The 23829-nt window shown below is 24.3% G+C and overlaps 1 protein-coding gene across 1 annotated transcript in view; it reads left to right on the plus strand.

Annotated features, from left to right (window-relative positions):
- The window catches only part of LOC129612220 (diacylglycerol kinase 1), a 204505-nt gene that overhangs the window by 65860 nt on the left and 114816 nt on the right, over positions 1-23829 (plus strand). The window contains exons 2-3 of the mRNA XM_055525747.1: positions 16834-16906; positions 21793-21869. Of these exons, the coding sequence (XP_055381722.1) occupies positions 16834-16906; positions 21793-21869 (150 nt within the window). The remainder of the gene's footprint in view (positions 1-16833; positions 16907-21792; positions 21870-23829) is intronic.

The following is a 23829-nucleotide window of genomic DNA, read 5'->3' on the forward strand; positions in this document are numbered from 1 at the left end:
TTCTTCTAAATGGATTTGGCAATGTGTATTCATTTGCATGTTCGTTTGCCCTTAGGATGTTCATGTGAGAATGGAATTCACAAAACCACTACAAAAAGTAGTCTAAAGAGTTAGAAAAATTCTAGAGATGAAATACAATATTCGGAACAAGATTTTTCTGCTCCATGAAATAATTTGGGGGCGAGTCCCTGAAAATTTTCATTTTCGTATGGCAGCGTGTAAAAACGTTTGTTATTTTATTTAAAGAATTTCAAAGTTCAACTAACAAATTTTGAAGAAATTGAAGAACTTTAAATTAGAAGCATTTGATCAATCTTTTTTTAACATAAATACTTTTGGAATCATTGAAGATCAGGATACCTCAATGAAACGCTCAACAATTTGGATCTTTGTCAACAGAGTTTATAGGGGCTCGAAACTATAATCAAAAATTGTGAGCTTATAGCAAACAATCATATATATTAACGTTATCATTGTGAATTAATTTTATTTATGTATGTATAAATATGTTAAATCATTACCATAATTAGAACTAATGCTAGAAATTTGAATGTTGTTTCAAAAATTCGAATTTTACGTTCATCTCCATCTTAATTATCTTAAATTCTTAACGAATTTTTTTTATGATTTACCTAAACTAGATTGAATGAGATGAATTTAAAGGATTAAAAATTAATATTTTATAAATTTGTATTTATACACATGTCATACATATACACACATATTTATTTGAAGGACGTCTCTTTTTTTCAAAATAAGGAACGAGTAATAAAAAACAAGAAAAAAACAAATAAATTTAATATTCATGCCTGCTGTTATTTTTTCTTCCCTTTCTTATTTTCATATATACATACATGCATATATATGCATATAGTTTTATTAAAGTCATATAGCTCAGTTACTTACAATGTTGTTTTGCCTAGGCAATAGAATTTCGAATAGGCAAAAAAAAATTTTATTAGAGCTCATAAAATTATTTTTATATTTCGATTAGAGAGCAAATTCATTTATGTGCGCCATCTATTATATACACCAAGCAATACAATATGAAATTAAAATGAATATATCAATTTGTTGTAGACAAGAGTGCCAGGCTAGGCCAGGCACAAAAAAAAAAAGAAAGAGCAAAACAAAAAGTATAGGCAAATGAAGGTAAAAAAAAATAAAAAAAAAACTTCTTTTTATTTTCCTCTCAACATGGTGTATCATTTGATATTACAGAAAAAGAGAAGAGAGGAGCGACAGCAGAAGGCAACGAATAAAAAAAAAAAGAAAATTAAAATTGGCGTCTATTTGTCGTATGCTGTGAATGAATTGTAGCTATTTGTACACTTATATAACATAAATTTCGCAAAAAAAAAAATATAATATGTCTATGTCCTTTATTCACATATATGTATAACGGTAATGATTTCTTATACAGACCCCCTAAAGGTTGTTTGTATAAATAAATTCTTCTATTTTCGAATCTTTTATATGCACATATATATAGATATAAATTTTGTATAAAAGTTTTTATAAGCGTATATGAAAAATATTAAAGTTATTGCTCAAAAAAAAAATTAATTTGATACTTTAAGCTTCTCTACAATTGAGTTTTTTTTTATATGTGATTATTTTCTACGAGTATCTATTCAACAAATACCATATTAGATACATTGTATAAGAGTATGTATAATTTTATAAAATTGTATAATATATATAAGGGCCAACAGATTTTTTGTTATTTTTTTTTTGCTAGGCATCATATTCAATCTACAGATTAAAATATTAAGAATATCAATCGAAAATTATAATTAATTTTGTATATGCCAATGTGAAAACGACTTCAATATTTGATTTCTGTAATTGTATTTGATTGAATAGTAGCCAAATACAATTCGTTGCAATTGTCAACGTCAAATCGCTTGTTATTTATCAATTTGAATCTAATATTATAACAACACTTCCTTCATTTGAATGAGAACGAACGCTTACAAACGAGACAACGAGTTTTTGAATTATTGTCAATTGTTTGTCATGATTAATATTTGATTTGATTTTTTTGAGGCTTCAATTTGAAATTTTTAAATCATAAACATTATCTTGTCTAATTTAACAGAATGTTCTTCCGAATATATGCCAACTGTTTGTATTACACAAAAAATAAAAAAAAATTGCATACTTATAGGGGGGCGTATTTTTAAAAAACAAGTTTTCTCGTTTATTTTAAAGATCTACATCAAATAGAGAACAAGTGACTATTTTAAGATCAAAATTTTATGGACAAATAGAAAATAATTTATCACAGAATTACAATGATTCCACGAATGCTATAAACATGGAAGTAAAAATTATACATTAATTCTCTCATATAATACTTTAATTTTCCAGGCGTATACTTTCGAATTTATTTCAAAAGAAAATTCCATTTAATCTTTTCTCGTTATGATTTATTTTATTTATACTTTTATTTATAATTCTATTTCTCACCTATTTCTCCTGTTTACCAACATTATATTTAATTTCATTTCCTAAACTACTTATATATAATTATTATTGTTAAAATATAATTTAAATTTAAACCAACTGTTGCCATTAAGCTTTCAATTATGAATATTATTTTCAATAAATTAATAATTTATTATTTATTAACACTACACTATATATATTTTTATATGTGTATATATTTATAGATGTTATACAAAAAATAAAATTCAAAATTATTATTCAATAAAGTCACGAATATATATACTTTTCAATTGGAATCCTTATTTGATTATATAGATGTATATGTATGTATATAGAGGAGAAAAACTTAAATAATAAATCATCAAAATAAATATATATAGATATGATTACATATAGTTAAAATGTGAAAGGAAATTAATTAATATTTATATAGTTTTTTATTGAAATGTATATTTAAATGTTCTACTATATATAAGTGTACATACAAGGGTATATACATTTATTATTTATATGTCAGCATAATTTTCATTCTTAGAATTTTTTATTAGAAAAAGTTTTTTTTTTTTACTCAAGGTAAAATGAGAACACAAAAACAAAATGTTTGAATCGAAACTTTTATTTCTCTTTCAATTTTAACCTAGTATTATATTATATTCTCATATATATATATAAATATTGGAATATTTATTAAATGTTTTTAAATGAAAAAAAAAAACCAAAAATGAAAAATAATTATGACGTGACTAAGACATTAAATATAAAAAGTTACCGTTTTATTATATGTACATAAGAATGTGCCTATATACATACATACAGGGTGTCTCTTGTCAAACTACACTGCTATATACCATTATATAGATCCTCATGAGTAGACAAAACTTTTATATGGAGGCGATGTTCACATCTGAACAGATTCGGAGTTACAAAGGCTTAAAGTCAAATTCGACTGATTTTTTTACTTCGTGAAATTTTAAGTATAACTCCATGCTTGTGTAAGACAATCGCATTATTAAATATGATTTGAAAACCTCAGAATAAGGTGTTTCTCATGAATATTATACAATATCTATAATCAGTTCAGATTTCGGAATCTATTTTTCTCATGTTTTTTAAATTTTCATTTTTAAAAACCATTAATTTTCTACAATGGTATACAATGTTATATAGCAATGCACTTTGATTCGGCACACCCTGTGTATACACGTTTATTCTGTTTGTACGTCAAATTTAAATATGTTTTTTCATTATAATGTGGATAAAAACGTGCATGCATGTATTAAAATATTTTATTTACATATTTTCTTCGATTTATTTAGAGAATCTTTCAGAGTTTTTCGTTACTTTTAAAATATTATTACACTTAATATTAAAATTTATTAACTGCTCCATAGTTTTATACAGAATAAATAAATATTTAAGTAAAAATAATTAAAGTTAAAATTTTTAATATCCTTTTCTGAATATTTTAATCAAATAAAATATTTATAATAACTATTCTAGTTAACAAAGAATAAAAAGTCCTTTCCAATTAATTTGTATAAGAGAAAACATGTAAATAACTAAGAAACTATTGGAAATTTAATAATTTGCATAGCAACTTAAACATATTTTAAATTTAAATAAAAAATTTAAATATCCTAGAAAATTAAAAAAAAAATATATATAAAAAAAATATTATAGAAAATAGAAAAAGGAAATCTTATATAATGGAATTTTTTTCATTTTAAATTATTCCCAGTTACACAATTTGGAAAATATTAAGTGTGTGCAAATGTAATGTACAAGTATCAGCGTATGTGTAAGCGTATGTGTACGTAACATTGGAATTTTTCATTGAAATTACCATAAAAATTTAAAATTCTTTAATAAATATTGTAATTCAATCGGAAAATGACTCTTTTAAAGTCATTCACTTGTAAAATTTTCTCTATTTTTTTGGGTTTATTTTTTCCTGTTTTCTGTTCCTTTTATGCAATTTCATATATCCTTATTATTGATGTTTGTATATGGTGCGATTTTTTGTAATTTAATTTTTTTTTTCTTCCTTTTTCAAATTCAAATATGGTATTGCGTTCTTATATAATGTGTGTATGTATGAATTTTATATGATATGAAATGATAAGAGAAAAATTATAAGAGAAAATTTTTTGTAAATATTTTAAAAGACAAAGGGAAATTTTAATTTTTTTCTTTAAAGCATTTTTTGCGCTTACCAAATTTATGTAAATATGTTAGTATTAGATAGGCAGATACAGAGTGTATCAAATGAAAAGCAAAGAGAATAGAATTTGAAATAGACATATTTATGTTTTAAAACTGCTCTCCTTCTTTTGCTATATTTTTGTTTATTGGATGCTGAGCTGAGTAATTTGCGTTTCATCATTGTATAAAAGAGAAGAAATGAGTTTGATCTTAAAATTTCTCCTAGAATTATAGTTTTAAATCATAAATTCTGTAACGTATTAGATTTGCTGCCCAAAAGTTTTGCTGTATAATTAATCGGAGTCCAATTCGATTGATGCAAAATCCAATTTCCTTAACCAAATATCTTACATACACCACTTTTCTAATGTAATAATCTCAAATTTTGTGTTGAACACTCTGTACCGTTAGTACCATCATAACTGAATATTTTTTTGATTTTTAATTTTCTTATTTCTGAAATTTTTTTATTTTAAGATTTGAAATTTAAAAATCATAAATTATAAGAGCTTGGTGTTGGTACCCACTGAGTGGTATTTTATGATTCGAAATTTATATAACAAAATATAAAAACGGAAAAGCAAAAAAGAAAAACAAAAAAGTTTTTTTTTAAAAAACAAACTTCCGTTTTCAAAATTCTGTAAGAAAAAAGCATAAGTTATGTAAGCATTCCAGGGTTTTCTGAATTTTTTTTTTTTTAAAAAGAAATAAATTAAAAAATATTTTCTTTTATAGTGGCACGTGAATGATGATAAAAAAAAAATTTTTGAATTTAATTAACAAAACAGTTGAAATTTGTTTTTGTTTTAATTGTAAATAATTCAAGTTTTATTCAAGTTTTAAAATGATTTTGAAGTATTCAAGAATACAAGCACACACTTATTGTGTATTATAATATTTAGGCTATATAAAAAAGGAATCATGCTTTATCAATCAAAGAGATTTTAAATATTTTTGAAAACCATTTTGAATATTCAAAGATTGTATAAGTGAATTTTTAATATAATTTTTAATACAGAAATTTTTCAACATTTCTCAATAGTTTCTGCCGAATAACAATTATGTAAAATTTGTTAAATTGTTATTTTGCAAAAGTCTTCTCGGAAACTAAGTAATTTTCGGTTCAAGTTTGAGTTTAAACCTAGAGTATCAATCCAAACGCCATATATGATAATTTTAACTTGTTCGTATAAAATTTCAGTAGAAATCTGAATTCGAATATCGAATATTTCAAGAACTTTTGCTACGGTTATACTTTCTACTACTGTTTTTTGTTATACTTGGAAATAAGTGTTTTCCATATGTATTTTTGCATGAAATATTAAAAAATAAGTCCTTATTATTAATCCATACCAGTATGGAACCCATAAGAAATCACTTGAATTAGAATTAATGTTCTTATAACCAACTGTCAGTTTTATTAATTAAACTATATATAAATTAAAATTTAGTACGAAAAATTAACGGATTAAGAATACTAGTATACAACAAAAATATTGGTAATAAAATAAAAAAATCAATTAATAATAATAATTAACGACTTACTATTAATTAATAAATTTCTCTATAAATTTAAATTAATCAGAAATTGCAAAAAATTTTTAACATTTAATTTTGACATATTGCATTTTGAGTGTATTGTTTTTGACTGTCATCGATTATTAATTTTCTCTCCATCTTGTGCGTAATTTTTTCTCTATTTTATCTGTAACTTATCTGTGAGCAGTCTCGATTTTCTCAAAAATGACAAACCATCTCTGGGGCTTAGAAACAAATGTCATTATGTCAAATGAAAAATTTGTCATAATTGTCATTAAATTAAACGGCGTATGTTAGAATTCACAATATTATTGTTGCCATATCTACATCTATATAGTATTAAAAGAATCTTGAAAGTCCATTAAATTTAAATAAAAAATTAAAATTATTTTTTTTTTATTTATCTATTTTAATATTCGCAAGAAAATTTGCAAATTCCATAATAAATATTCAAAAATCTTGTTCAAACTACCCCAATATAATTAAAATAATGAAATTTTATTTTAAAATTTTTCATAATTTTCACAATCACTCAAAGCTTATAAGAACCAAAAAAAAAAAAACAATAAAATGAAAAATTCATGATTTTCTGGAAAATATTTAATTTTTGCCATCATAATAAAATTATAAATGAAAGAGAAAATTGTTAATTTTTTCACAAAAAAAAAAACAAGAAAAAAAGAGAGAAAAAAAAACACTGCAAGAATTCGAACGGTACTTTTTGTTCGGTTTAATTTTAAATTTTAATCAATTTCATTGGTCTTTTACTCTACAATAATTTCTTCTCTTCTTTTCTATTTTCTGTTTGTATTCTCTTCCCTTCTCTTTTTTATATTCTGGTGATTGTTGTTGACATTTTATTGTTACTCTTTCACGTTTTCTTTTCATACTTTTAGTTACTTATTCGAATTAGCGATTTTATTTCTTTTCTAGGATACTGAAAAGGAGTAGGAGTAGAAAAAAAAAATTGAGAGAAAAATACAACCAGGAAAAAAAAAATAGTGAAATTATGTAACAGAGAGTAGGGCTACCTTTAAATCGAATTTAATTGCCTAGAAAAATTTAATTTTTTTTTTCTGTTTTGTTTGTTGTCTTTTGTTACGTTTTTTCCTCTCCTTGTATTTTAATTAATTTTTTTAAATATTTTTTTCTTTATTTTTTAAGTCTTTTGCCATTGAATTGTCAGTGCTTATTTCTTAAATCTTAACAAAAAAAAAAACAAAAACAAAACGTAAAAATTAAGAAAATCCTACTGAAATCCCTTTGGGTTTATTTTTCTTTTTTATTTTTCTCTGTGTAAAAATTCAAGTTTTTTTTTTCTCTTAATACCAAATGTTTTTGTTAAATTTTTTTTTTGTAAATTTTAGTACATTTCCCGCTACTTTAGCAGATTCCTCTTTTTTTTTCAAATGCAAATTTACATTGAATATTAATGAAAAAGCAAAAAAAAAAAAAATTAAGAAAAATCGGCCAAAGGATCCATGATATTTAAGTGTATAATGAAAAAGTATAAATATGAGAGAGAAAATATAGGTATATAGGAGAAAGGAAAATGTGTAATAAAAGGAAAATAAATTAAATATAATCCAAAAAGACCGATGGGAATAATCAAAAGTAGCTGAGGAATGGAATAATAAAATAATACAAGAAGGAAAGAAGAAAAAGAGAAGAGTAAACGAAAAAAAATTTAATTGATCATCTTGATATTAAGATAAGAAAGGCCTAAAAGTATGCAATTAAATTTATTTAATGGATTTGAATGTTTGACATTTCCATCACTCATACTTTTGATATTATAAGTACATAACTTGATTTGATATTAACGGTATAAGAGCATTTTATATAACGGTATAAGAGATCGGAATCGATTGGAATTTCATACTTTCTCAAGTATATTTTTAAAATTTTTAAATATGTTTCTTGAATTTAGTATTTTAAGTTTTCCTTTATTTTAATTCAAATGACATTGAACTGAAATTAAAAAATGCATTCATTTCTTTCAAAATTTGATATTATGAATTAATTTCTTAGGGCTGGTGTACACAGATCCCAAAGTCATTGCGACTTATCTGATAAATTCTATAATAAACTCTATTGACACAAGTCCTATATATGCTATTCCTGTTTCAAACAAAACCAGGAATGTTATATAATGAGTTATGGGCACATAAGATCTCAAAGGGATCAAATCATCAGAATTTTAAAGAATAATTTCAGATTCTCTAGTATATTTGAATATTTCGTATAATTAAAAATTTCACACGAGCTGAAAATTCAAAAATATTCCTTGAAATTTTGATGATTTGAAATAAAATTCAATATGCCATTTAGAATATTGGTCGCAAAATACTAAATGGCTTTAAAAATCATTTATTTTCAATTTACATAATATGTGTATGTATATCATTTTATAGCAGAGTTTAAATATAACAATTAAATATATCGTAGTATTTAACAACAATATCAAAAAATATTCTATTCAATATTATATTTTCACCATTTTGAATAAATTTTTCCATTAAAGAAAATTATTGCTTTTGAATTAAAAATTATTTTTAATAGTCAGGTCGTGTCCCCAGTCTCACTCGACTCCCTCTTTCTCATTCTAAAATCTAACATTCTAAAATCATTTAAAATTCAAAAATTAATGCAATTTATTTTTAATTTCTAACGAAAAAAACAAAATTAATAATAACATTTAATCTTTAAAGGATTTTAATTTTTAATGTTTAAAATACTGGAAATATTATTGAAAAAAAAAAATTATTTTTTAAATTAAAATATAAAATATCCTTCATTATTATATTTTTGAAATATTGTATTAAATGGGAATTATGTGAGTGAAAGGAGTAAAAAAATTTTATGATATTTTAATTTTCTATTTTATATTATTCTCTCTCTCTCTATTATAGAATAGAGATTTTCTCTTCTGATTTTATTATTTTGTTTATTTATGTGTTTATTTTTCATATTTAATTCTCTATTTAACATTTAATATAAATATTCAGACATTTTCATAAATACCTAGCAACTATACCATAATATCTTCTTTCTTTTTTAATCCTTAGGATAAAAATATTTTAATAGCATTTATTTTTAAATATATTTTAATTTAAAATTCTAATTCTTTTTATAATAAAATAATTTTTCATGTAATTTGTATTTAAAATGAAATTTTCAAATAATTTTTTTTAATAATAAAAAATTGTGTACAAAATTGTTGAATGGGTGATTGATTGCAAATGCGGTTGCAATAAAATATGTATGTGTGTATTTAAGTTTTCTCAGAAATTTATTTTTAAAAATTCTTAAAATTTTACTATATTTGATTATCCTATAAGAATTTCCTATGAATAAATTTATCTCATAAATCCAAAAGGTGACAGGTGACAGTTGCCAGATGACAAATGATAGGCGACAGGTGACAGGTGATAGCTGTCAGGTGACACGTGACAGGTGACAGGTGACAGTTGACAGATGACAGATGACAAATGACATATGACAAATGACATATGACAAATGATAGAGGACAGGTGACAGATGACAGATGACAGGTGACAGAAGACAGATGAAAGGTGTCACGTGTCAGGTGGCAGATGACAGGCGACAGGTGACAGATGAAGTGAAGTTAGTGACTTAGAGAAGATCAAAAAAAAAATTACGTATTTGAGAAACTATTATGCGAAAAATATTCTAACTTTCATAAATATTTTATCGTATACGATATAAGTTTCGATTTAACACGGAATACCAATTTTCTTATGGAAGGTATTTAATTCGTGTACGGAAAAACCAAGTTAGCACTGAGGTAATAGTTGGTCTGTATAACCAATTATATCCGTTCAGAGTTTAGGTGATTTTGTAGAGTAGGAGTCACGCTCCTCCACTGTCGGAGGAAAAAGACGCCTTCTTCGTCTTTCGAGATTTTTTCACTTACTAGGAAAAAAAAAATACGATATAAGTTACAGATTATGCGTGTCGATATCGTTTTATTTTCATCTTATAAAGCGATAACCGATTAAATAAAAGCTTTCATAACGATACAACAGTTATGAAATTTGATTTCAACGATAACATTGTACGTAAATTTCTTTTTTAGATTTCACTTATATAGTTAGAATTTAAGCTAAATAAAATCGAAAATAGAATATCAATAATTAGAAATTTATTTCATAAATTACGAAATAAGGGTCCCAATATGTATTAAAACTTTTTCAGAATTATAAAATTTTAATGACAGCATCTATGACTTTTATTAAATATTCAACAAATCAACTAAGTAATTATTATTCAATAAAATTTTTAAATTCCAAAATAATTATAAATTTTTATTGTAACAAGAAAAATATTTATTTTAAACTTTTACGAATTGTTAATAAATTTCATTAAATTTTTTGGTATGAAATACCCTTTACACCATTTATAACAAAATTTATTGTCAGAACATTATCTATTAACATAAAAATTTCCTTTTAATATTTTATTATTATCATTACAAAATTTTCATTCATCTGATAGAAAAACATAAATTACCCTTCCCCATCCCTATACCCCATAATTTTATTCACCTAAACATTCCTGTATATACCAAGCATAGGTACATATTATAGATAAGGAAAAAAATTTTGTATTATGTAAAGAAAAAAGAGAAAATATTTGCAAAATGATATAAGAGACATCTGTATTTTATTTATAAAATAAAAATTTATGATATTATATTTTATTGCATATAGATTCAGGTAATTTCTTTTTTATCAGAACCAATATATTATTGAAAATATGAGAGAAGCTTCTGTGATAAATTGCTTACATTGATAATGGTAACAAGGTACTTGTAAATAGATAAATCTATTATGTATACATTTTATGGACTAAGCATATAATATCCGTATAATACTTTGAATGAACTTACCGGTAGTTTTTTTTTTACTCATACATTTTTTATGTCATTTACGGTTTAAGGGGCTAAGTTTTTTTCTCTTTTTTTAAGAATATGATAAATATGTGTTAAGTATAATATAAATGTCATTTTATTTAATAGTTTACATATATATTTTATTGGATTTTTGGATTTTATACCATTTAAGATTTTATTACAGTTTTTTATAAAATATACTTTAGCAAGCATTTTTTAATGCTAAAAATTGCATAGCAAGCTATTTTAATGCTAAATTCAATAATGAACCTATAGAATTCTAATTTGTAAATTTTTTTTATGTTTTGACGGAGAAACAGACAATATAATCGAGGGAGCAAATTTAATAAATAACATTAAATTTGACATTGTCGATTAGGTAACAAATGCTTGCGCAATGTCTGCGTTTTGAGAACTACTACAAGACCTATTCTGGAGTATTAAGTATATATCTTGATAAATTTGAGGGTCATGCAAAAATTTCTTCTCACAGATGTTTTTAATTCCAGGGTTTTTTTCTTCCTAATAGCGTCGAAAACTTCTAATAATCCTGAATACTAAAATCAAAATTTACCATCCTTTCTTATTCCTACAAGAGTTTCTTTGCATCTCATTTAGTTATATAGTTTATTCGCAATTCAAGGGGGTTCTTCCACATTACCGGATTACATTTTTCCATTTCTCTCTTGAGTTTCTCTCAATATTAATATTTCTTTGAAATAAAGTAATTTAATAACTGACCACCAGTTTTCTAACTTCTATTGAACTTCAAGAAAAAAACCTTAAATCAAACAGCTTTTGTTTACAATTGTGTAACAAAAAATTTTCTGTATAAATTAAATTCATTTTTATTTTTCTTGTCTTCAAACCATCAACCACACACCTTAACAACCATAATGCAACGTAAACAATATTGAATTTTCTTTATTTTATTTTTTTTTTCTTAATAATTTATATTGTGGCAATCTAATATATTAATGATAAAATAAAACGCCACTTATATACCTGAGATATAATCTCAATATGGTGATGATAATGGTGAAGATGATGACAATGATGCTGAAATGTGATGATAATGATGATGATCCTGGTGATAATGATAATTACGATAAGAAATTTTATAAGAAAATGGTTGTAAATTTTATACTCTGGCAATAATGAAAAATTTATTGCACCTTTTTTTAAAGAAAATTAAAAATTTTTATTAAGCTACATATATAAAAAAGTGTGGTAGTATGGAGACCATATAAGAAGGATAATTATCTTAAAATGTAAAGGCATAAAAGAAGGGATATAAAAAAACATATATTCTTAATCCTTTTAAGGACTTTTTTTAGTTTTATACGCAGAATACTTAAAATTTCTCAAGTTTTAATTTCTTTGCACCAATTTCTCTTTTGATAACGCTTAATTTTTATAAGCGTAAATATTTTAGACTTGTCAAACAAGAACAATGCTACTCTACGGTTATATAATCATTCTCGAGCATGGACAAATGTAAATATTTAAGAACATTTCTAATAGGAGCGCTCATGTGATGAGCGGTGACAGAGAAAACATACAACAGTACCGTATGATGTTCATGGATGCTTTGAAAGGGCTTTTTCATAAGCGGAACTTTTAGTGCAAACCAGACTGTCAGGCTGAGAGCAATGCAAGACCATATGGTTATAGAAATATTCTTGGGTCACTTTCAACTGGAACAACCGATATGGGTACGATTGGTATTTTCAGTTTGTGGTTCGATAAGAATTTTTGTGTCGAGACCCTTTCCGAAATTTTGATGTGACTTTTTTTTATCAATACCTGAAAGGATGGAAATGGGTCGATGCCCGAGTTTTTTCACTGAGACAAATAGGGTATCGGAAATTGTATCATCTTCCTAACAAAGCAAATTTCTTTCTGGCGATAGCTTTTGCTATATATGGAAGGCTGGCGAGATTTCGGCTAACCTCTCTGTTGTGGGGTTTAGACAGGCGATCTCCAATCCAATGATAACTGGATGATCAAGGGATGATTATAGCAAAATGGCAGATTTTTGCCAACAAACCAAGTAACTAAAGGCGATAGATTCTCCCCATTCTATTAACTTGTATGTGATAATATAAAATTCAAAAATTACAAAATATAGGCAGGCTCTCGGACACCAATTTGTAATAACTACGAATTCGGGATTTACCAATGAATAGTAATAAAAAATTCCTTTGCTACTTATTGTTCTACTCTTTCTGATATTCTTTTTCTAACTAAATTCGGACTTCTTCCATATCAATCTAAATTTCAAGGATTTTCTTAAAAAAATTATCATAAAATCCATTTATATTTTTTTTAGCATCAATAAAAACCAATTTGTCAAAAAATACTTTAATTTATTATCTGATTCTCATTATTATTATAATTAGCAATAACAAAAAAAAATAAATTCTCCCATCAGACTCAACTTTTTATTATTGTGTTTGTTAAGGTTCGTTGTGCCAATAGAGGCTCTTTTTTTTGTGTTTTCTTCATTTTTTTTTTTTGTTATTGAATATATTTTGTCAATTTATTATCATAATGATTATTATTATTAAATTATTTGAAGAAAACAAAAAACAAGAAAAAAAAAGAAAAATTATTTTTATTTTAGTCTGTCACCAATTATAACACGTTTTGTTTTGTTTTGGTTTTTTTTTGTTATTCAAATTTTATTCGATATTTACAAAAAGGACACACTAAAGGGAATACAGAGAGAGAGAGAGAGAGAGAGAGAGAGAGAAAGATAGACTACTAAAGAAGAGAAAAAAACCCATTAAATTTTTGATAAATCACGATCTCTAACACACACCAATAATCATAAAAAAAATAAAAACAAACAAGAAATATGAAAAATAATTTTTCTTTTGTTTTTTTTTTTCTTTTGTTATTATCAAAATCACTAGTATAATAAAGAGGAAACCGTTTAAGGACACGCAACATTTACCTTTCGATAATATTAGTATGATTTTTAGAATATTTGAAATTAATTTGGAAAAAAAGTTCTTATTAATTTTATTTTTTCTTCCGACCGTCCGTGCATCTTTTTATTGAAGATTCAAACCTTAAAAAATAGAAGAAGGGTAAAAAAACTTGTTTTGCTTAAAAAAAGTTTTTATTAGCTCTTTCCCCTTCTCTTTCCAAATTTTCAACCCGTAATTTCTTCCTTCAAATTTTTAATATTGTGCTGTATAAAGATGTGGAATACCACGGTAGTCTGATTTCTTTCTCTCAAGAGTTTCTAAAAATTAATAAATATTTTATACCTTCTTACCTTTTTAAGAAGTTATCTTGTAACCATAGTTATCTCATTTGAGACCTGTCAAAATTCTTAAAACTTCGATTTTCTGCAACTCATTTTGTTTTAAAACTGAGTAAGAAGCCTTATCAAATTTTTTTTAAAACTCAGGAATAACGGTAAACATCTTTTCAAAAAATATTATTGTATAACGTAACTGCATAGGCTTTTTGTAATTTCCTCTCATCTGTCCCCCTCATGCATACCCCTAAAAGTATGCAATATATCGTAAACAGAATGGAAATGTGCTACTTTACAACCTATTTACTATGCTCCGAATTGAGTTTGTTGTTTTTTTGTATTTTGTTTGCCTTTTGTTCTTTGTCTCTATTTAAGTTTTTGTCTCTTTTGTGCCTCATAAAAGACAATAAAATAAATAAAAAATTAAAATTTAACATGTTTTATGTTCATTTTGTATTGTTTTCTTTTTTGTTTTTGAAAATTTTTTAAGAGATAATCATTTCGCTTTAATACCATTATACAAAAATAATTGTACAAGATAATTTAAATGTATTCATATATTTGTGACGAATGTGTACTTGTTTCAGTTTATTTTTTTCAATATAATTTTTCGTGATCTGAAAACCACTAAAATATTAGACTTTTTAAACTCACTCAAAAAAATTTCATTCACAAATCTCTCAAGAATGTTATCAAAACTTTTTGTCACTGACCCACTAAAAAATACGTAAAAGAATTCAATCGAAATATTTTGTATAAAATTATTACTCAAGTGTGAACATCACTGAAAAGTCATGATTTAAAAAACTCACTCAAAAAATCACTCAAAAAAAAAAACGCTCAGAAAATTACTCAAAAGCCACTTTAAATAAAATAACCGAACAATGAAAATTTTCCAACGGACTGGCAATTACGTTTTAAAGGTCCAAACCTCAACTTTCTAGCCTCAACCGCATTATACCATTATTCAATAAGTGTAACCTACTACCAACGAAGAAACATGCAATAGATGAAGATTTTAGATTCTAATTTTTTGAAAATTTTTAATAACTTAAATTAATTAAATAATTAATATTCAAGATTATAAAACATTTTACTTTAAATGTGTATTTCTAAAATTAAATTTAGTGTAATATAATGTCTTTAAAATAGAGTTAATGGACATTTGAACATATACATACTATATAATATTACATTATAAATGCATTTGAATATTAAATATATTTCTAATAGTTAAGAAAATTAAATTTATGCAAAATATTCTTGAAATTATAAATGCAAATAGTGCTGCTACTATTTACAAAATGTTATAAAGAAAATGCAATAGTGCTACGAATACTTTTTACAATGAATATTGAAATATTTCTTTAATTCCAGTTTATAAATACATACACACATATTATACTTACATACAGATATAATACAACTAGTCTATATTCATACATATTCAAAATATATTATAGAAATGTAATTTTGTACATGTATACTTGTACATTTACAGTTAACTATAATGAAAATAATGTTATGCCACTACGTTCATCGGAAATTGAATTCAAATGTGAATTTAAAATAAAATTGAATTGCAAAATAGAATTATTTTAATATTTCAATTTTTAACAGTTCACAATTTTTAGTGTTATGCTTTTTAGTTTTTATTTTTATTTTTAATATATTCAGTTCACTTATGGTTTATAAAAAAAAAAATATTATTAAATTTATATTGTATAGTTCTGTATTGTAAATAAGAATACGAAGCACAAGAAAATTTCTGCAATTGATCTTTATTATGGTTGATTTTGCATACTTTTAGGATTTCATAAAAGTTCTTGTTAAAGAAAAAGTGAAAACTGACAGAAGAAAAATACAAAATGCTCCTCTTTTTTGTTGAATAAAATATAATTATTTTTTTATGTTAAAAATGTTAACAGAATTTCAAACAAACTGCAAGAAAAAAAAAACAACATTTTTTTAATTAAAATTTTCGAATTTCTTAACATAACTTCGAACATTTTATAAAAATTTTTAATATTTGTACATGTGGGAAGTCATTCTGCTGCAATTTTGTAAAAGAAATGTTGGAAAGAAAGCCTGAATATGGAAAAAATTGATTGATTTATTTATGGTGAAAAAATAAATTTTATTCAACCTTAATTGTGTTTCTGTTGTTTAATTGGTTTTTACAAGCCCAATGAAATTTATTTTGAATGAAATTTATGGATAGTGCAAAAATCAACTACTTCTCGAAAATTTTAATAAATAAATTTTATTATTTTTATCGATAAACTGAAATTCTTAATTCTGAAAGATTTCGAAGTATTTGATTTTAGCTTACAGAACAAGATTTGTATTACATTAAAAACTCATAATTTTTAGAATATAAATTATAATAAATAGCCCTATAGACATATAATCACTATTGAATTAAAATTATTTTTATATTTTATTATTTTTATAGATGACTTCGACAGCACAAAAATGGGATAAATTATCACCAAGTGAATTTCAGCATTTACAGGAGTTGGCATCATGTAAGTATAAATTAGTCTTATTTTTCTTGACTATATTAAAAAAAATCTGAAAAAATTCACTTAATTATTTGTATTAATTTTTTATTCTTTAATTTGAATGAATTTAGAAAAATTATGAAAGTTAAAATTTAATTTAGATTACTTTTCGAACAAAATACTGAATTATTTTCACAAAATATCGAAACTTAACAAATCAATGAGTCCATTGGAAATTTTACGACCAAATATTAAAAATATTACATATAGGCTTTGTATTGTAGTGCCACAGTATGAAATACCCCACATTTATGTTCCAATATTCTAAAATATGAGCAAAATCTTGAATGAAAATCTTGAAAAATCTTTAAAATAATTTTTGAGTACACCTTTTCATAGAAATTTAGTTCAAAAACTAATTATTCTATGCAATTTTGATTAGTTGAAAGTATTGTCCTATTCGCATTAGATTTTGGAATTCTGAAATAATTTTTGGTTTAAAAACACAATCCCGCAATGGTATCCGCAACCATATTATGCTTGATAACTTTAAAATTGTTCTATTTTTTTTACCAATAAAATTGTTCTAGGGTATGCAATCATTCAAATATTTAAACTCCATATAGCTATACTTTTAACAGCAAATAAAAATTTATTGTCTATACTCAAAACAAGTATATTATCACAAGTATAAAAATCCAAGGTTATTAATATAAAGTTGACTGAATTAAATTTCTATAGCATATAACAAGAAAACAGAAAAAAAAAATCTGATGTGGTCAGCACATAACCGACCGCAATGCATATTGTCTAGTTTAGTGAAAATGTTGCAGAAGATTGTCGAAACGCGTTTTTAACACTTCTTTACAAGTTTTAGATCATTCGTAAGCTCTTTGTTAATATTCCTCGAAAAATTTAAATTTGTCACTTAATAGAATTTTAACTGTCAAATGTCAACTGTTAAATGTCAACTGTCAATTGTTACCCGTCACCTGTCAACTGTCATCTGTCAATTGTCAAATGACACTTGTCACCTTTCAATATGCCATCTGTCACCTTTCACCTGTCAAATGTTACTTGTCATTTGTCATCTTTCATCTGCCATCTGTCACCTTTCACCTGTCACTTGATATCCGAAATTTGATGTCATCACATGACCTCCCTTATTGTATGCAATGTGTTCGGTAAAAAAGGGAAAAATTTCTTATTATGTAATAAAATTTGATTGAAAAAATCTTCTTAGAAAATTCAAACAAACATTCATTCAAACACTAAATAAATAATTTTTTACTTTTCATTTTTTTTTTTTTCACTTTTTTATTTTTTTATTGATCCTCAATACTGTAATTCTTACTTTATCTATTTTTATCTTCTTACTATATCCTTTAAATCCTTCTTGATATTTTCTTAAAGAAATCACTATGTACATAATGTATAAAAATAAATAAGACAAGCACATTCATACATACATACAGTATGTATATATGCAAACAGCATTACAAAAAATATTTGCCAAAAAATAACGCTTTAAAAAAAATTGTTTTGCTTGCGTATTAAAAAAAAACACAGCATGATTTAAAAACAAGCAAAGAGAAAAAGACAAAAAAAAATCGATGCAAGGACTACAATTCCTCCTCATCATTTTTACGATTTCGTTAGTTGTCATCAATAACGGAATCTTAACAAAAAATCGATTTAACGCACACACACTCTTTATAATACGGAGAAAAATAAAAAAAAAAAAATAAACAAGAAAATTCAACCAAACCCTATAATATCCTTATACAAATCCATTGCGGTTTATAAATTATTCACTTTTATCTTTTCCTAAAAATATATATATACATTTCCATCCGAATACGCATACATAATATAATTACGTCTATTATAAATATATATTTATATATGAAGGTATGTATGTATAAAGAATGTAAGGTATGCAATAACGCGTAAATATTATAAAAAAAAAATATTTCACAGTAATGCTGCCGCACACTTAATTATTCCATTCATTTTCTTTGATATGGTTAATTTTTTGAGCTCATCAGCTGGTGTTAACCTTTTAAAATTTTCATCATATCCTTTCTTTCTGTATACATATTTATATATTATGTAACATATATATTATGTAGGATATAAAATAACCGCATCGGTATGAAATAATGTTTGTATGTAGGTAGGTATGATGACGTATGAAAAAAAAAATAATGTTATACATTTCATACGTCTTTACTGGCATGCTAATATCGACATTTCATTTCCACTTTACAGTTCTTTTCACTGTCATAAAATTTTGTATATTTTGCTGACTGCCGTTTTCTTTTTTCTCTTTTTATTAAACCTTTTTAGCATATTTCATGAATAAACATTATTTATAGAAGTTAAAAATGTAAATGAAATGAATTGTGTGTCTGTCATTCAATTTTGTACATAGGTATGTATACAAATATAATATAGGTATATTATATTTGTATCGCATGATTAGTAAAATGAAGTGAAAAATTAATTTTATAGAATTTCATGAACATTATTATACTTGTATTTATCTATTAAGTTTATAATTCTCAAAAGAATTGTAATAATCGTGTTTATTTTCTTCTTTTGCTTTTATTTACATTTCAATTACAGTCTTAACCAAAATTTAGTTAACAGTAAAAGAATTTATTCGGAAAAATATAATTACACCTCTCGGAAAAATATATTTACACCTCTCCATTTAGAGGAGTATAACACACTAGCTAGGTATATAACACTTACAACAATTACAGCCTATAAAATGAAATGTCTGAGACTGGTATGGATAGTTACACATATTTATTCCGTTAGAGGGCTTTAAATTTAGAATGGAAAATGTGCCTCAAATTATGAGTGTTTAAAATTTGATTTTCAATTTTATAAGGGTTTACCATTGCATAAGAGATTTATTGTTTTAAGCAACTTTTAAACCTTTCGTCTGTTCAAATAATTTTAGAAATAACTGTATAGTTCTTTTTTAAATGCACACGAACAATATATAAGTCTATACTCATACACGTCTTTAGAAAGAAATGAAAGAGACCTGTTGCAATAATATTCTAGCATGCAATATTAAGGAGGACATTATGTATAATATAAGTTGTGTATAAGATCTAAGATAAACAAAATATATCTTTTTGTATTTATGACAGTAAAGCTATTAAAAACCTTTTATCATTGACAATAACAATATAACATATAATATTTATTTTTTATCCACACAGTGGCGCTACGAAAATTTTTTATATTTATTGTTGTTGTACACCTCTATCTTGATTTACGAGATTTTCTAAATGTCATTTAACTATCAAATATTTATTCATTTATATGTTTATAAAAAGAAAATAATGATCAAAAATATTAGCAAAATATTTTAGAAACACATGTACAAAATTAAATTAAAAACGCGAAATTTTTATTTTTATACGTATATTGTGAAGCAATCAATATCGGGGTTTTATCGTAATTCAAGGTTGAGGTGTACTTAATAATTGCATTAAAGTAAAATAATATCACAATTATATACACAATGTAAATGATTGTAACCACATACTTACACGTATGTACATACATTTTAAACCATTTACATACTTCAACATTAATCATTCATAATAATGTCATTTTTAATTGATGTTTTTCATTTTATACATTGTAAACATACACACATTCATATTTAAAATATAATTTTAAAAATGTTAATGTTATCAGATCATTTCTTTATTATTGTATCATTTATATATTATATTTACTTAAGATTACATAATTACATTATGAGCTCTTTGACTTTATAAATTTATTGTTGTACGAGTATTCATAAAATAATTTAAATTGGTTCAAAAAGTATACATGATATTTACACCAAACAAAAATACAAGAAAGTTTACAAAAAAATATAGTTCGTGCAGGAATGGGAGAAAACTTCGACCCATAAAAGTAGGCATAAGTAAAATTCATGTTTAAGCAGCTTTCACTGGAAATCGAAAAGTCTTACTTCGACTTTGATATTATCCCAATGTAGATCTATTAATTGAAAAGAAAGCTGTGTACAACACACTATTCTAACTTCAACCGCTTCGAAGTTGTTATGAATATTTTTCAGGTAGAATGTTTTCACCATGGCCAACTCAATCTCCTAATGTCCGTGATATATGTACATTCATTCACAATACAAAAATATAATCGTTCAAACCATATAATATTGCATATTTTTAGGGGCACACAATTAGAAAATGAAAAAAAATTCTAATAAAATAGCTTGTAGTGTCGAATTATAGATAGGGGACTGAAAATTGAAGGAATAATAACTCAAAAGGGGAAAGAAGATAAATTTTTTGTTGTAATAAAATTTGAGCCGCTTCCAAGTTTCCGTATAAAAAATAAATGATTCTGCAAGTTGTATAGAAGTAGGGCTTTCTAATGTGGAGCTAATAAATCCATTGTTACCCGTTATTGTACTAATATCTAGAATAATTGCAATTCCATTACATATAAGGCCTGTTATTTGCAATAAGAAGAAAATTTTTAATTGAAAAATTAAAAATTTTTTAATTTATTTTCATTTAAATTTAAATGAATTTTTCACTGTTCCCTAATATAATTGAATTCCTCCCAAAATACAATTGAAATTAAAATAGCTATTATAAAAAAATATTAAAATTACATTTTAATTTTATTTTGAACTTTCTATACAGAAAAAAGTGTTTTTTTCCAAAAATATTGTTATCCTTCCACATCTAATTAAAATATAATAAATATTTTTTAATTTTACACAAATTTTATAATTATACATACACAAACATTATTATTTATTTATAAAATTCTAGAAAAAAAATTTTTTTTAATTAAAAATCTTTTCTTATTAAAAATTTTTTGTGTTTTTTTTTTTTTTGTTGTAGATTCAACAAGAAAACTCGAAGATGTTTTACAAGAATTTTGTTCACCAAACTCTTCACCAAGATTTGTACCTGATGGCGTAAGTATTTTTAATATTTTTCATCTCTTGACTTGATATAGACTTGAATTACGTGAAATATTTTTTATATATGAGAAGAAGAATTTAAATTAAAAATATTTTTATTTTAAAATTTATTAAGACGAAATTCTAATGAATTTGCTCGTTATACAAAAAATAATATGCAATTTATTAATGAAAATTATTTGATTATTTTAAATGTTTTGCTTATTAAAATAGATTATTCAATGAAAAGATTAATTAAATAAAATCTATTATTAAAATTATATGTGATTAGCATTATTCAATCAAAATTATATTTTTAAAAATTTAAGATCAAAATTTAAGTAGGTGTTTTTAGTGCGTGTGCTTGATTTTCACTGAATATTTTCTATAATTAAAATTTCCTATTAATAAAATAATTTCTTTTTTGGTGTGGTTTAAGTTAGATTGGAGTGTTAAAATTCCAGTTTTTGAATTATTTTTAGAAAATTTTAATTTAAAAATAGTTTTAAAAATAAATTCAAATTTTCAATTTCGAAAATTTTTGATTTTCTAGGATTCGTAATTATTTTTTAATCTATTTAAATCTGTGATTCGGAAGTATTCATTTACAATAATTACAATAATATGTATAATTATAACAGTGTTACCAAACTAAAATTTTATAATTTGAATTAATTTCAATTGGTGAATTTTTAATTGGTTTTAGCATTTAGCAATCGTTATCATTAAATAATTTCTTTTTGTTGTCTCTCCAAGACAGTAGGAATTTTAATTTTGAAATTTTAGTATAATTTAGGATCTAATAAATAATCTAAGAACCTTCTTAACCTTTCAATCCAGAGGAATTAAAAATTTTTGTTATAGCTCTCGAGGGTGATTTATTGTATTTTTTGAAAAATAATTTGTTCGTGTGGGGGGGGGGGAGAGGGGCGCCGTTTGGAAGTCGAACATCTAGGTGTAGTTTTGGAGTACCTATTAAAGAAAATCCAATTGAAAAATTTTATAGTCTGATCAATATATCGTTACGAAGAGCATGAAATTAGAGTAGTGTAAGACTCTTGTAACAGCTTGAAGTTAGAACAGTCTGTGGAACATTTTCTTTGTGCTTGCCCGTCACTAATGTGGAATAGGAGGCGCATTCTAGGGGCTTTCTTTTAGGCCATTCTAGCTCTAGATGGCCTAGTCGAAATTAATTGGTTTAGGTAGATGGTTTTTGAAGTTTTAATACGTGTCTTGTTCGTCTTTGGCCGTTCCTTTCTAGTATTACTACATAATGGTAATTTATAAATATGATTGATATCAGACTTATCGTTTTCAAGTAATAACTGATTAAAAATAAAATTAATCAGTTATTACTTGAAAATTTCATAAATATTTAGAATAAAAACCAGAAACATATCATCTCGATTTCACATAATTGTCATTTTTATCAAAAATATTTTTAAATAAACAAAAAATTTTCACATACTTTTCCATTTTATTATTATTGTATGGGTAGTAATTCATGAATCGTTAAATTCAGAAATATACAATATATTTTTCTTCCTCTCTTTTGTTATTTTAATAAATCAAGATATAAATTCTGTTCTTAACAACTTCTATTATACTAAGTACTTATGCTATATTCATTTAACTTGAGAAAAAATTCGAAATATTTGAAAAAATTTCTTTGGTTATTAAATAAAACATATAAAATTTGTCATCTCATCTTCATTTTAAGAAATTCATTACAAATATTTGATTGTACATACATACATACATTCTACATATAAAACAACTCAATTAATTTCAATTCTTAAAATGTGAACACCATTTTTTTTTTTGGGTTCTTGCCTTTTTTTTTAAGAAATATAATAAAGGACTTTATTATTATAATTAATTAAGATGTATATGGTGTTGTAAATAAAAGAAAGAAATGAAAAATTTCAAATGAAATTATTCTTTCAAACCCACAAATTATTATTTCATTATTATT

Source organism: Condylostylus longicornis, unplaced genomic scaffold (genome assembly GCF_029603195.1).
Source record: "Condylostylus longicornis isolate FDR11 unplaced genomic scaffold, ASM2960319v2 ptg000064l, whole genome shotgun sequence".
Classification (NCBI taxonomy): domain Eukaryota; kingdom Metazoa; phylum Arthropoda; class Insecta; order Diptera; family Dolichopodidae; genus Condylostylus; species Condylostylus longicornis.